The sequence below is a fragment of the Urocampus carinirostris genome, chromosome 5 (genome assembly GCF_059441175.1).
Source record: "Urocampus carinirostris isolate Australia breed hairy pipefish chromosome 5, RoL_Ucar_1.0, whole genome shotgun sequence".
In the NCBI taxonomy this organism is placed as follows: domain Eukaryota; kingdom Metazoa; phylum Chordata; class Actinopteri; order Syngnathiformes; family Syngnathidae; genus Urocampus; species Urocampus carinirostris.
The window spans coordinates 41,815,774-41,830,022 of record NC_142353.1 but is presented as its reverse complement, the minus strand read 5'-3'; the positions used below and the strand labels follow the sequence as shown (position 1 = coordinate 41,830,022).

General features: G+C 39.9%; 1 protein-coding gene across 1 annotated transcript in view; it reads right to left on the bottom strand.

Moving 5' to 3' along the window:
* unc5db (unc-5 netrin receptor Db) overlaps nt 1–14,249 on the bottom strand; it is a 338,470-nt gene that overhangs the window by 127,900 nt on the left and 196,321 nt on the right. The window contains exons 5-6 of the mRNA XM_088336872.1: nt 9,636–9,816; nt 6,792–6,959 (exon numbers count right to left, since the gene is read on the bottom strand). Coding sequence (XP_088192998.1) covers nt 6,792–6,959; nt 9,636–9,816 — 349 coding nt within the window. The remainder of the gene's footprint in view (nt 1–6,791; nt 6,960–9,635; nt 9,817–14,249) is intronic.

Sequence of the window (14,249 nt, the reverse complement as noted above, 5' to 3'; positions counted from 1 at the left end):
ACACCCATTTTCTGGACTAGAAGGTGTTTGATTTTATTCAGATATCAATGCTTGAATCTTGAGTAGTTCTCGATTACGATGCCACATTCCAAAACTGTCAGTATATAGAAATACCCTTTGCTTTGCACAAATATAAGAATAATTTGTAAAGAATTGTCCATATACTCTTTCATAGACTACGTTATGAGTGACATAACAGTCAAAGCTTGAGGCAAATACACCAAGCTGGTCAAAACACTGAAGAACCCAAGCTTTTGTTTCTGCTAGTTTTAAAATGTCGTCATATCGTGTGTTTGTGTTCCAGAATCGTATATTGAAGTTTTACAGGATCACATCAGAAACTACTTATTATAGAAAATGAAGGGAGTTGTGGTTAAATGCATTAGCGAACATATTGGACCGAGGCACTCATCAAAATTCCCCGGGTTCGCAGCTCATACTTCATATTAAGTAAGATAAAACAAATGTATGATTGTTGCTATGAAGTCCATGTTACTCATATCTGTCATGATTACTGATGCGAAGCACCTTTGCCTGCTCATTTGGCGCCAACTGCCTTAGACTCTGATTGGCTCCCTGTCCCCATTTGAACCCACTCCTTTCTATCGCCTATTGTCAAACCTCAGTTTACTCTAGGCAAGCTTCTCGACCCTGACTCACTCCTGTTTTTGCTCCCGTCTGTTTCCCGGCTACGACCCGTTTTTTGATTTTGACCACGTTTTTGCTCTCCTGTCCCGGCTATTGACCCGTTTTTTTTCGTTCCCGACACCGCCATCGCTTGCCACGGAAGTGCCACTTCCACGTTCAGCGATCACCGGATCGTGTGTGCAATTCTTTCCTTTCTTCCTAATAATTTCTTCCTGACAATATCGGCAAAGTATCATGTTATTTTCATAGCTTTAGCTAATTGTGTGTAGTCTAAATGCCATCACAGTATCTATTTCTCCCCAAAAAACAAATAGATAGATAATTACATGAATAAAAAATATATCTGATACATTACTTGGATTTTATGCCCAATGATTGTTTGCAGTGCATGTTTGTTTTCATGCATACTCCCGCAGTATTTTAAAGGCTACTGTTTGCATTTCTGAGATTCCGTAGCAACAAAATGTCTGCCACTGATGTCAAAGACCCATGTTTAATACATATTTATTTCTCATCTTTGGAGTATTTAAAAAAATGCACATTGATGGTATTTCATGTATTTTTTGCTATATTCAAATCAATATATTTTTCCAAATAAAGATTTTTTACCCCTAGGGTGCGGTAAATACTACACAATTTCCCTTTATAAATGAATTATGGACTATTCCTTTATTTTCAGGTTCCTGACTGTTAATTGTGTACCGTGAGGTAACTTATCACAAATATTTAAAGCTTATAAATGTCTGGTATATGCACAGATTTTCACCCATCTAGGTAGGTAGGTAGGTAGGTAGGTAGGTAGGTAGATACTCTATTCATCCCCGTAGGGAAATTCACACTTCCAGCAGTATCCTTGTGTTGAAAAAGAAAATATTAAAATAAAGATATAGAATATAAAAATACCCAATATAACATTTTGCTTTAGAGTATTTAAATAGTGCTACGGAAAATACACACTGTAATACAAATAGCGTAATATGCTAATGTTGGGGTGGGGTTTAATGTGGGTTTTTACTCCCCCGGATGGAGTTAAAGAGCCTCATGGCATGAGGAGAGCCATTTCAGACACCACAATACATATTACAGCTAGGCAAATTCTAAGGTTAGGTCCCCATCCACACATGTAAATAGATATTTAGAAATCCCTTTTTTGACTTAAATTCAAATATGCAGGGCAAAACAATTTAATTGACAGTTCACAGAAAATCCTTTTGTTCTATGTTTTCTAAGATCACAGTCCATAAAATAAGTTTATAATTGAACCAACCAGAGATAAATTCACCGCCTAATTAGAGGCTTATCACGAATAAAATTCAATTAAAAAAAATCACAGTGTGCATTGTTTATCACATCACCATATGTCACATTAATAAGCTGGCTTTACATTAAGGGAAAGTCTTTCAAGGTCTTTCAAGCTGAGTTAAAACTTGGATTTTGGTCTCCTGTAATCCTGGTTTTAATCTCAATTAAAGTCCACAGATCTTGAAAGTACTTCGATACATCTTCGCTAGGCAGGAAAGCCTCGGGACGCTTGTCAATAATTGAGGTTAAAAATCAGTTAACTCTGGACCGTTTATGTTGTGTTTCTGATGAAATTAGTTTATTGTACAAAACTCAATTCCAATGAAGTTGGGAAAGTGTGTTAATTACAAATAAAAATTGATCCAAGTAAATTGCAAATTCTTTTCAACCCATATTTAAATGAATGTACAGCAAAGACAACATATTTATTGTCTTCACTCATAAACTTTATTGTTTTGGGAGAAAATCATCAACTCTGTAATTTGATGACAGCAACACGTGCCAAAATAGTTGGGACAGGTGTCAATAACTACTCAGAAAGTGGATGAATGGAAATCAACCAACTATTTGCAGGTGAACAGATGAATTAGCAACAGGTGAGAGTTGTTACTGGGTATAAAAAAGGGAGACCCGAACAAGCTAAGTCATTCACCTGCAAGGATGGGGCGAGGTTCACCTCTTTGTGAACAACTGCGTGAGCAAATTGTTGAACAGTTTAAAAACAACATTCCTCAAAGTACAATTGCAAGGAATTTAGGGATATCATCATCTACAGTCCATAATATTGTGAAAAGGTTCAGGGAATCTGGAGAAATCACTGTGCGTAAACGGCATGGCCGTAAACCATTATTGAATGCCCGTGACCTCCGAGCCCTCAAGCGGTACTGCATTAAGAACCGACATCAATGTGTAAAGGACATCACCACATGGGCTCAGGAACACTTTGGAAAACCACTGTCAGTCAATACAGTTCGACGCTATATCCGTAAGTGTGGGTTAAAACTTTATGTTGCAAAGCGTAAGCCATTCATCAACAACATCCAGAAACGCCGCAGGGTTCTCTGGGCCCGAGCCCATCTAAAATGGACTGATACAAAGTGGAAAAGTGTTCTGTGGTCTGATGAGTCAGTTTTCCAAATTGTGTTTGGAAATTGTGGACGTCGTGTCCTCCGGTCCAAAGAAGAACAGAACCACCCAGACTGTTATGCACGCAAAGTGCAAAAGCCAGCATCTGTGATGGTATGGGGGTGCATGAGTGGCCAAGGAATGGGTAACCTGCACATCTGTGAAGGCACCATTAATGCAGAAAAGTACATTCAGGTTTTGGAACAAAGTATGTTGCCATCCAAACAGAATCTTTACCATGGGCGCCCTTGCTTCTTCCAGCAGGATAATGCCAAGCCACACACTGCTCGTCTCACGACAGCGTGGCTTCGTAGTAAGAGGGTGCGGGTGCTTGACTGGCCTGCCTGCAGTCCTGACCTGTCTCCCATTGAAAATGTGTGGCGCATTATAAAGCGCAGAATAAGACAAAGGAGACCCCGGACTGTTGAACAGCTGAAGCTGTACATAAAGCAAGAATGGGAAAGGATTCCACTATCAACGATTCAACAACTAGTCTCCTCACTTCCTAAACGTTTATTGAGTGTTATTAAAAGGAAAGGTGATGTAACACAATGGTGAAGAAGCCCCTTTCCCAACTACTTTGGCACTTGTTGCAATTATAAAATTCTAAGTTTATCATTATTTGCTTATGGAAATAAAGTTTATGAGTTTGAACATGGATAATCTTGTCTTTGTGGTGTATTCATTTAAATATGGGTTAGAAAAGGTTTGCAAGTCATTCTATTCTAATTTTACTGACATTTTAAACTTTTTCCCAACTTCAATGGAATTGACTTTTGTACTTGTCTTTACACATTTGGTACTTTTTGGTACTATTACAATTAAGTCGTCTATTCTCTTATACTTTAAGAGCTCGGGAACGTATGGGTCTTTTATGAGTACACCTGGCTCAGAGATAAAATAACCTAAACCAAACTAATCTAAGACTACTGTGTACAAGCAGCTTAATTTGAGACAACCCGATAATAAACTAAACTCAACAGATTAGTTTCGACTACCAGCTGAATTTGAGACAAAACAGATATTAAACTTAACTAAGACTAATGAGTAGTAGCAGCTTAGTTTGAGACACAATGGATACTAAACTAAAATTAGTGTGTAGTAGCAGCCTAACTTAAGATAAAATAGATACTAGACTAAAGAAAGAAAATGTGTAGTAGTAGCTTAGTTTGAGGCATAATGAATACTAAACTAAACTAAATTAAGACCAGTGCGTTGTAGGAACTCAATCTGAGACAAGACAGATAATGAACTAGACTAAACTAGGACTACAGTGTAGTAACATATTTTGAGACAATGGATAACACACTAAACTAAACTAAGACTATTATGAAGTGGCAACTTAATTCGAGACAAAACGGATAAGAAACTAAACTAAGACTAGTGTCTAGTAGCAGTTTAATTGGAAACACAATGGATACTAAACTAAACTAATTAAAGTAAACTAAACTAACTGAACTAAAGTAAACTAATTAAAGCAAACTTAACTACTAAACTAAGTTAGTGTGTAGTACCAGCTTAATTTGAGACACAATAAATACTAGACTAAACTAAACTTAGTGTGTAGTAGCAGCCTAAGTTGAGACAAAATAGACACTAACCTAAAGAAAGACTGATGTGTAGTAGCAGCTTAGTTTGAAGCATTATGCATAATAATCTAAACTAAACCAAGACTTGTGTGTTGTGGCAACTCAATCTGAGACCAAACAGATAATGAACTAGACTAAACTAGGACTACTGTGTAGTAGCAGCCTAATTTGAGACAATGGATGCCACACTCAGACCATTATGAAGTGGTAGCTTAACTGGAGACAAAATGGATAATAAACTAAACCAAGACTAGTGTCTAGTAGCAGTCCAATTGGAGACACAATTGATACTAAACTAAACTAATTAAACTAAACTGAACTAAAGTAAACTAAGTAAGGCAAAGTAAACTAATTAAAGCAAACTAGACTAAACTAAACCAAACTAAGACTAGCGTGTAGAAGCAGCTTAATTTGAGGCACAATACATACTAAACTGAACAAATTAAACCAAACTAAACTAAAGTCAACTAGGACTAGGGTGTAGTAGCAGTTTATTTTGAGACAATGGACACCACACTAAACTAAACTAAACTAAGAATAATGTCTGGTAGGAGTTAAATTTAAGTCAATGGATATTAAAGTAACTAAGCTAAACTATTGAGACAAAACTGATCATAAATAAACTAAGACTTGCGTGGACTAACATTTTAATTTGAGAAACAATGAGTAGTAGACTAAATTAATTAAACCAAACTAAACTAATCTCACAAAACTGAACCAAACTTAACTAAACTAAGACTATGGTGTAGTCAAGTCAAGTCATTTTTATTTGTATAGCCCTTAATCACAAAGTCTCAAAGGGCTGGACAGGTTATTACACAGACTATTTTTCAGACTATTATTACATCATCCCCTGATCTAAAACCTACATGAGGCCAAGGAAAAACTCAAAAACCTCAACATGAGGAAAATGAAGAAACCTTGAGAAGGGACCGCACATGTAGCATCCCCCTTCCAGGATTACCAGACAGCAAAAGATGTTGCAATCACAAATAGTAGTAGTACCATAAAATCCGGACTATAAGCCCCTAATTTTTTCCCAAACGTTCAACCCTACGGCTAATTCAGTGATGCGGACAATTTGTGCAATTTTTCAAACGGCCGCCAGCGGTCCTCGAGTACAAAAGGTAATATTGAGACCGGTAGTATATATATGCGCCGAGGAAGACTGCAACTTCTTAGGTTGTGCACAAATTGTCCATATGATAAAGTTTCTTTCCGATAATGAGGAAGACGCCTTTAATGGCGTCAATTATAAAGAGGAAGATGAGGACGATTTACCATGATTTTTACAATTACGGTATGTTTATTTTTAACAGACACGTTTGCTGCGTTGTGAGCGTGTTCCTAGTAGCGTGTTGGTACCTTTCACAGGCACAGTTTGGGATGAAAATTAAATTATTATTATTATTATTATTATTATTAAAGCTTTGAAAACTCTCTCAGTGTACCGTCCTTCTTTGTAAATATGTGTAACCATGTATAATATGTATTTGCAACTGTATATTTTTGTAATGTATTTATTTTAGAGATTTATTCTGATATGTTTTCTACGGGCGAATCAAAAAGAAGGGTCGAAAAAAATGCGGGCTGATGGGAAGTGGGGACCGGTAAAGGTGAGTGCTTGTGGACGCGGCAGACAATACTGGATATATATTTTTCCCACCCTTACCTTTGGAATTATACATTATACATTATACCTTTGGTTACTTTCAACAGGACCCGGAATCTGCAGGTCTGCATCAAACCTTAATTACCGGTATCATTTTCCGTTCATTTTGCCGACTGTGGTTTTTGGATTGTGTACTTTAAATTTAGTGACAATCGCGGGACTTAAAGTCGGGTTTGGGTTAAACTTGTGATTGTGTCACACGATGTAATGTGGGCGCATGCGGCTTATATACAGGTGCGTATATACAGGTGCGGCTTGTGTAATTAGAAAAGTGGTTATTCTCTTAAAATGTGGTTGGTGTGGCTTATAATCAGGTGCGCTCTATTGTCCGGAATTTACGGTAGTAGCTTAATTTGAGACAAAACGGATACTAAAGTAAACTAAAGTGAACCGCTATTCAGTTTTTCAAAAATGCCCGAGAGCTTCGTTCGACAAAATGTGTCAAGGCAACTGACTTGGACAGAGAGCGTTGCATGATATCTTCTGCACGGACATGCCCTCGCAGAAAGCTCCACCGTTGAGCGGAGCCGGGTTAGTGCAAGTCCGTGACCTCTTCTGCACGCCTCGCCCACATGGCACGTTACAAGGTGACCATTCGGTCCAAAGGGACCAGCCGCCATTAACTGAGAAAAGTTGAACAAACAGAACAACAACACAGCACTCGTTATTACTTATGCAGACCTCAGGCATTGCGCATGCACAAAAATAAACATTTTCTGGCAATTCAACCTCTAGAAGCCTGAGGAAAGAATTGGCCGAAACACAATAAGCGCACTAGATTTCTTCTGGTGGATGTAGAGCTCCTTCTGTCCTAATTGCCCGTTCAATTCCTAGCTGTGGGATTAAGATAAAAGCGGAGAACCGCAGGAAACAGCCATTACATGCAATGGCTATTTGTGAAGGTAACTCTGATTCATGGCAATAGACAGGTTAGAGGCCACCACTTAGCGCAGGAGAAGAAGCTAGAAAAGTGGAAGCCAGATGTGGGGTCTAAATGGAACTCATACATGTTGTGGGAGAGCTATTTACAAGTTGCTGAGGCTGGAAAAAATACACCAGGCATTTTGACTTTTTACAATGGGCAGTTGGAGAGGGGGAGGGGCCAGAAGAGGAGGAACTTACCGTATTTTCCGCACTATAAGGCGCACCTAAAAGCCTTATTTTTTTTCAAAAGCTGACCATGCGCCTTATAATACAGTGCGCCTTATATATGGATCAATATTAAGTCGCAAAGTCTTGCAACTAAGGCAAGCAGCCACCGGCTAGATTTCCCCCCGAAGGCGAAGTCGTCCGCGGTGTATGCTGGGATTTATATACCGGGGTTTCATTTCCTAACCGATGTGTCGATCGTCATTTGAATCAGTCACTATTGGCTAAAGTTATTCGGAGGTAAAGGGGGCGGTCCTTTTTAATCATTTACAGGCTCGCATAGGCTAAAGGGGCGAAACAAAGCCTACAATTGGCCCAAAAAGATGATTGTGAATCACACGTTGGGTTGCACTACGGCATAGAGAAAACATTTTTTACTATTCTGTATTTGTAAATATTTTACTCTCTTGGATTTACCACACTCACGGTTGTAAGAAGACCATGGTTACGTATCATTATTGAATGTGATGGCTGCAAGAGAACTTAGGTGAGCTATGCGGCTTTATTTTTTCCCAGTATCTTGTTTTAGAACGATCTTGATATTTCTGTGATGAGTCTATTTTCAAACTAAATTCAATTCAAAGTGTTTACTGTCATATGCACAGTACAGAACCCCGTTTCCCTGCACAATACAATTCTTACGTTGCTGTCCACACAGTTGCCAGCAAAAAAATTAAATGAAAACTAAGAAATGTTTGGCATTTCTTGAATCCCAAGACTTTAACCTTCCGTGATTGGTGACATCGTACAGACACTGTTTCCGTACATGTCTGAGACACGGATTTGCTTCTTTGCAAGCTTTCGGAATGTTAAGGGGGTAATACGTTTGACTGAACTATCTGACTGTTTTGTCGATGTTCCCATCGTAGCGCCTTATAATCCGGTGCGCCATATGTATGGAAAATATAGGACCAAAAACCATTTTTTGGGGGTGCGCCCTATAACCTGGTGCGCCTTATAGTGCGGAAAATACTGTACGTCCGTCTCCTTGGCCGCGCTCCTAACTCTGGGGGGCCCTTCCCCCTCCAAACTGCATTTATTTAGGCAGAACAAAGAAAGAAAGAAAGAAAGAAACGCCCCTTTCGGCGGTACCAATATTTAAAAAAGAAACATGATACCATCTGGTTTAGAAACACTTTTTGTGGAACTAGTTTAAGCCCACTTTACACGAGACTTTGTCAAAACTCACGACAACTCATTTGGCACAAAGGACACAGGAAAATGAATACTTAATAAAGGAAATAAGGCCACCATATTCCTATTACGCATTGTATTATTATGCATGATTATACATTAATTTTGGAGTCGTACATTAAAGTGTCAGGACCAGCACAGGAAACGGGTTGCTGAACCTACTCTTGAACGTTACCCACAGTTTATTGGGGAGAAGAGGAATGAGCGCACACTCGATTTGGGAATAGTTGGTCGCGGAAGTAGATTGATCGGAACGAGGAAGTGGTCAAAATCAAACAGATCGGGGCGAAAACAAAACAGGAGCAAAACACAGGCAAAAATGGAGATTCACAGGGCTTGGCAAAACAAGAGCAAAAAACACAGGCAGAAATGGGGATTCACAGGGATTGACGTATTACAACAGAGTTTAGCAGGAGTTTTGGCGGGCCAATTGGGCGCTGTGGCAACCGTGACAGAACCTTGCGCCATACGGCGGGGACCAATTGGGCGCCATGGCTTTTTTTGTCCCCGACCACGTCTACTCTCCTGTCCTGGCTTACGACTCGCTTCCGACCACGTTTTTGTTCTCCTGTCCCGCCTATTGACCCGTTTTTCCGTCCCTGACACCGCCATCGCTCGCTACGGACGATCCACTTCCGTGTTCGGATCACGATCCGAGTACGAGAGCGACTTGCTTCCCGCCACCAGCGAACACCGGATCGTGGGCGCAGTCCTTTCCCTTTCCTTCAATAAAACTTGTGAGAAACGTAACGCAATTGGGTTCTGTTTCTGTGCTGGTCCTGAGAGCGTTTGCTTTTTTCGAATGTGGCCCAAACGTAGACGTAGACCCTCAAAAGTTGTTTTTTTTTCAACTCTTACACCCAATTATTATTATTATTTTTCACTATCAAATTTTGCCATCTTTTCAATGCCATTTTAACAGTTTTTATGATGGGTGGGAACATCTGGAAACATACCAAAGACCGTCACAGCAGCTGTAGCGCTGCGCCTCTTAGCCACAATGTTGCTCGCCATACAGGTGTAGTTTCCCGAGTCGGAGAGACGAGCTTCATTTATGATCAGGTTGTGGTCCGCTCTTGTGTCGATGTTGTCATCGATTTGGGAATCTACCAGCTCATCATTTTTCAGCCATTCCACCTGGAAAGGAGATAAAGTAAAATTAGTCAGGTTGATTGACTTAACTCAATTATCTTGCACTCACTCTGAAATAGTAAAATATATGTACATTTTCAGAAAAATAAAGTTTGCAAAAATGTTAGCTATGTCGCTAATACATGTAGGTAATGCAGCTAGCCGACATATCGATGATACATGAAGAAATTCAAGACTTATAAGCAATGAGAATTATTTACTATGGTTGCAAAGCGTGGATTAACCTATCCAGACCGTTCTAAACTAAACTACACTTAAACATTGGCAAATACCGTAAATTCCGGACTATAAGCCGCTACTTTTTTCCCAAATGTTCAGCCCTGCAGTTTATTCAGTGAAGCAGCCAATTTATGTACCGTATTTTCCGCACTATAAGGCGCACCTTAAAGTCTTAATTTTTTTCAAAAGCTGACCATGCGCCTTATAATACGGTGCGCCTTATATATGGCTCAATATTAAATCGCAAGGTCTCGCAACTTACGCAACAGCCGCCGACTCGATTTTCCCCCGAAGGTGGAGTGGTCCGCGGTGTATGCTGGGATTTATATACCGGCGTTTCATTGGCTAACCAATGTGTCAATCATCATTTGAATCGATCGCTATTGGCTAAAGTTATTCGGAGCCTCGGATAGGCTAGAGGGCCGAAACAAACCCTGCAATTGGCCGAAAAAGATGTGTCAATCATCCGTTAAATCGTTCGCTATTGGCTGAAGTTATTCGGAGCCTTGGATTGGCTAGAGGGCCAAAACAAACCCCGCAATTGGCCGAAAAAGATGTGTCAATCATCCGTTAAATCGTTCGCTATTGGCTGAAGTTATTCGGAGCCTTGGATTGGCTAGAGGGCCAAAACAAACCCCGCAATTGGCCGAAAAAGATGTGTCAATCATCCGTTAAATCGATCGCTATTGGCTGAAGTTATTCGGAGCCTCGGATTGGCTAGAGGGCCAAAACAAACCCTGCAATTGGCCGAAAAAGATGACTGAATAGCAAGCTTGCTAAACTACGCCATAATGAAACATGTGTCATTAGTCTGTATTATAAATATTTACATGTTTTACTCTCCTGGATTTACTACACTCACGGTTGTAAGAAGACCATGATTGCGTATCATTATTGAACGTGAGAACTTAGGTGAGCTATGCGGCTATATATTTTCCCGGTATCTTGTTTTAGAACGATCTTGATGCTGCTGTAATGAGTTGAGTCAATTAAACTCAATTCCAAGTGTTTATTGTCATGTGCACAGTAAAGTTGCAAGCGAAAAAGAAAATAGAAACTAAGGAATGGTTGGCATTTCTTGAATACCAAGACTTTAACCTTCCGAATGATATTTGAAATGATGCATTTGAGTGACATCGTACGGACACCGCATCCGCACGTGTCTACGACACGTATTTGCTTCTTTGCAAGCTTTGGGAATGTTAAGGGGGTTATCAGTTTGACTGAATCATCTGACTGTTTTGTCGACGTTCCCATTGTAGCGCCTTATAATCAGGTGCGCCTTATCTATGGAACATATAGGACCAAAAACAATTTTTTGAGGGTGCGCCCTATAACCCGGTGCGCCCTATAGTGCGGAAAATACCGAAATTTTCTAACGGCCACCAGCGGCACTCAAGTACAAAAGGTAAGATTTAGACCGGTGGAATTGTGCGCTGAGGTAGACTGCATCTGCATCCTCTTAGATTACGTTTGAATTGTCCGTATGACAAAGGTTCGTTCCGATAATGAGGAAAACGCCCTTGATGGCGACAGTTATAAGGAGAAAGCTGAAGACGGTTTAACGTGAATTTCGCAATTGAGGCAGGCTTTTTTTAACAGCTGCGCTTTATGCGTTGCGAGCGTGTTAGGAGTAGCATGGTGGTACCTTTCACAGGCACGGTTTGGGATGAAAGTTATATTAGTATTATTAAAGCTTTGAAAACTCTCTCGGTGTACCGTCTTTCTTTGTAAATATGTGTAACCATGTATAATATGTATTTGCAACTGTATATTTTTGTAATGTATTTATTTTAGAGACTCATTGTGATATGTTTTCTACGAGCGAAACAAAAAGAAGGGGCGGAGCAAAGGCGGGCTGACGGGAAGTGGGGTAATGCTGAGTTAAATCTCTTTGTTGTTGCAGCAGACAATAGTGGATATATATTTTTCCCACCCATAACTTTGAAAATATACATTTTTTCATTGGATTACTTACAACGGGACCTGTATTTTAAAGCTTTTGCATTACATTCTATATAAATGCAGATCATTTCATTTCATTTCATTTCATTCTAAGTACCGGTATCATTTTCCGTTCATCATGCCGATTGTGGTGGATGGATTGTGTACGATATCTGCAGTTACAATAGCGGCACCTAAAGTCAGGTTTGGGTTAAACTTTTGACTGTGTTACATGTTTAAATATTGGCACATGCGGCTTATATACAGGTGCGGCTTGTGTAAGGACAGAACTATATCCCCAAAATGTGGTGCGTGCGGCTTATAAACAGGTGCGCTCTATAGTCCGGATTTTAAGGTACATCCTTTAGCTTTAGCTTTCACATTAGCTAGTAGCATTGCCAAGGACAAAACTAAAGCAAGCTACGATCCTAATTAAGTAACAAAAACCAGTACGTAATTTCAATTTACCTATTGGAAAAAAAGCCACTATAGTGTAGCCGATACTGGAATTACCACTATGTCATGCACTGATACCATAAACAAAAAGTATCAAATCCTGGCATCAATTCTTGTCAAGCCCCATAAAACTTCCCTTAAAAAATACATGTTAAAAAGTTAAATAAAAACGGCAGACAAAAATGTGGTTAAAAATAAAATATGATGATTTATGCCTAACATTATAAATAGGCAAGCTTTCTTTTTACAAAGCATTGTAAGAAAAGCCAAACAGATAATAATTGGAGGATTGCTTCCTTCCCTGCAAGTTATCTACACCACTGTCAAGAAGCGGAACAGGATCAAGACCCAAACGCGTGACATTTCTCACACAAGAATAGAATAGAATAGAATAGAATATACCTTTATTGCCATTGCTACAAATGGGCTAACATATTGTGACAACGAAATTGGGCATGACACTCCAGTTTTACACATTCATAGTGAGGTATGAGCAAGAAGATAAAGGAACAGAGAAGATAATGTTATAAGACAAGGGGGATAAGGCTATAGTTATAATTTACATGGTATTTACACAAGAAATGTCGGCATGTGGGATGTTACATACAGGGTTGTCGTGATAACGTTGGTATCGTAACGGTTGTGCAATATTGCATTTGGTGCAAAGTCATCATAGTGCAAAAATAGTCAGCATATGCATTGGTGCAAACATAGACATCATAGTGCAGAAAGCCTTTTATTTTACGGGAAATGGGGAGTGGTGCACGTTAGGCAGCAGTCTGGCATGGAATGATAGGAACCCTGAGCCCGACGAGATCGATACCAACTGCCCGAGCAGATATCGGACAGATGGGTCGATACAGGACGGGAAAGACAGGACTGATATCAAAACAGGATATCGAAAATAAACATGACAAACTAGACAGGAACAAAACTGGAAACCGATAATAAACAGGACAAAATAAACGGGAACAACATGGGACAGGAAATACGAACAAGAAACAGAACCGAATCAAAACCCAGGTCTTGCGCGGCAGAGGCTCGTTGATGGACTGACAAAGGAAAAGTGAGAGTACTAAGCTTAAACAGACGGAGAGCCAATCTGTCAACCATGACAACAGTGACAACCACGTGCCTTACCCACAAAGCCATATCCATCGTCGAAACCCAACCAGCACACTTTCTCGTCTGCCTCGTGTCTTTTGGAAAAAGATACAGAAGCCTAATCTCCCACACTACTAGTCACACAAACAGCTTCTATCACGAGGCAGTGAGACAGCTCAACTCTCTTCACACCCGGTAAGACAATATATGAACACTCATGACTGCCCACTAACTTGCACACCTGCTGATTGTTTTTATCTTGTACCAATTTTATCTCTTTCCTTTTTACCTGTTACAGAACATATCATCAGCAAATGTCATCTGAATGAATCGTGGGTGTTTTGGTGTGTCAGTGGCTAGCAAGACTGAGCTGGGGGGGGGGGGGGGGGGGGATGGGGGGGGGGGGGGGGGGGTTGGGTTGGTGTGAGGGTCAAACAGAGTTGCCGGACACAAACGAATGTTCTTACATTACACATAGTCCAGACATAGTCCACATAGTTACAAATATAGAATAGTAAAAAATGTTTTCTCTATGCCGTAGTGCAACCCAACGTGTGATTCACATTCATCTTTTTCGGCCAATTGCAGGCTTTGTTTTGCCCCTTTACCCTATGAGAGCCTGTAAATGATAAAAAGGATCAGCCCCCTTTTCCTCCAAATAACTCTAGCCAATAGTGACTGATTCAAATGATGAT